General features: G+C 42.7%; 1 protein-coding gene across 1 annotated transcript; it reads right to left on the bottom strand.

The window, feature by feature from the left end:
• LOC8067620 (probable WRKY transcription factor 2) lies at positions 258-1,618 on the bottom strand. Its single transcript, XM_002450108.2, has 3 exons — positions 1,245-1,618; positions 791-901; positions 258-591 (listed from the first exon to the last, which is right to left on the bottom strand). The coding sequence occupies exons 1-3, from the start codon at positions 1,616-1,618 to the stop codon at positions 258-260; spliced, it is 819 nt and encodes a 272-aa protein (XP_002450153.2).

Raw genomic sequence — 1,828 nt, forward strand, 5'->3', positions numbered from 1 at the left:
TTACATATGTAGTTATACTCGTATAGCACATTGAGTACCCCTAATTAAACAATGAACTTGCCTTTCAAATGAAAATTTGACTAATTGCTAAAGCTAACTCAAGACTGCCCAATTTCATCCATCGTCCAAATATTTGAGACTATACGGTGGGTAACATTTTTGGCAGAATTGAACACATACCACTGAATGCAGTATATAAACCAAAACTTGTACCTTACTATGATCTTACAACGCGTGGTGCAAAAGCAAGATACATATCATATCTTCCAAATATCCTCCCAATCAATGACAGAGTTATCAAACACCTCTAGTAAAGCTGGCAAGTCCAAGTCTGCCTCAGGATCTTGAACATCTGAACTTGTTTGGGCAATTTCCATGTTCTGAAGATCCATACAGCTGACAAGTTGAGGAAGCTGGACTATGCTGATGCTATGGTCCTTGCAAGTGTGTTCACCGTAGTACACGACTGTGTACTTTGCAATTTCCTCACCAGGCGTGGCACTACGACGGATACTGTCAATTTGTTCTTGTTGCTGGATAGTCTTCGTTGCAAAGCAGTTCTGTTCTCTGTAGGTGCATCTATAGTAGCTCCTGCTCAATTGATCACAAGGTCATCATGCCATATATTGATTATTATATATTTTGTGTCCATTGAACTTTTAGAGATCATCAGCTAATGAAACAAGCTATACCTAATAACAACGTAGGTTGTTTTTTGACCGCAACAGTGTAGGTTGTTTTGTTAGCTGATAATAAAAGAATGTAACGTACATATAGATAGATGTATTACCTAGGATGCTGCCTCCCATTGATGTTCTTCTGCCCATATTTTCTCCATTGATGGCCATCATAATGTGGAACATGCGTCACAAGGGATCGTGATCGCTTGTCGTTCTTCCTCCTAGATACATATATATGTCGGATCAGTATGTATGAACTAAAAATCGATCAATTGATGATGCATGGATGTTACATGATCAGTTGAAATTTGCCCAGCAGATCATATTAATAACTTGATGGACATGCAAATTAAAGGTGTTAAGCTAGCTAGCTTCCAAATTAATTAACACCTCCTATATGGCTATATATGCATGGCTGAACATATGCATGACAGTATCATGCATGATATCTTAAATGTTAGTTTTACCAACTCTAATAATCGCATATAATATGATTATAAGCAAGTTAATTATCAGCTAGGGAAGAGCAGAGCTATATTGAGGTATCAATATCTAACTGCACACCTTCTCTTTTGACCAACAACGCTTCTATGCCTCGCTTGCTCATCCGTCGTCTCGCCTTCAGTAACATGGCAGCTATTCTTCCTCACCAACGACTTGTTGTCTACGGGCTCTCCCGATGATCCGCCTCTGGCTCCGGTACTCACGAGGCACCCTTCAAGCGTAGACACCACGCCTATGTTGCATCCTATCACGTCGTCGAAGAGCTGGACAGCAATCTCGGCGGCCGAGGTACCATCGACGATGACGCCGGGGAGCAGCGGGAGGACGAACGCTCGGAGCTGCATCACGAGCTCCTGCTGTCTCCTCATGGTCTCCATCATCTCCCAGCCATGGCTGCAGGGCGGCAGCATGATGAGGCTGCTCTTGATGTCCATTCAGGATACTCAATTGCTCTGTGTGATTGAGGCCTGAACAGGAAGGTCTCGTTGGGACCAAGGAAGAGAGAGGTTGTCGTCGCAGGTAGACGAGAGGGGTTGTGGAAAGTGCACTTGCATTGGTTATATATACACACACACACACACACAGTAGTGTAACAATAGACTGTGATGTCCTGATGATGTCTGACAAGCTTAATTTGCATCGTC

Source organism: Sorghum bicolor, chromosome 5, assembly GCF_000003195.3.
Source record: "Sorghum bicolor cultivar BTx623 chromosome 5, Sorghum_bicolor_NCBIv3, whole genome shotgun sequence".
Lineage (NCBI taxonomy): Eukaryota > Viridiplantae > Streptophyta > Magnoliopsida > Poales > Poaceae > Sorghum > Sorghum bicolor.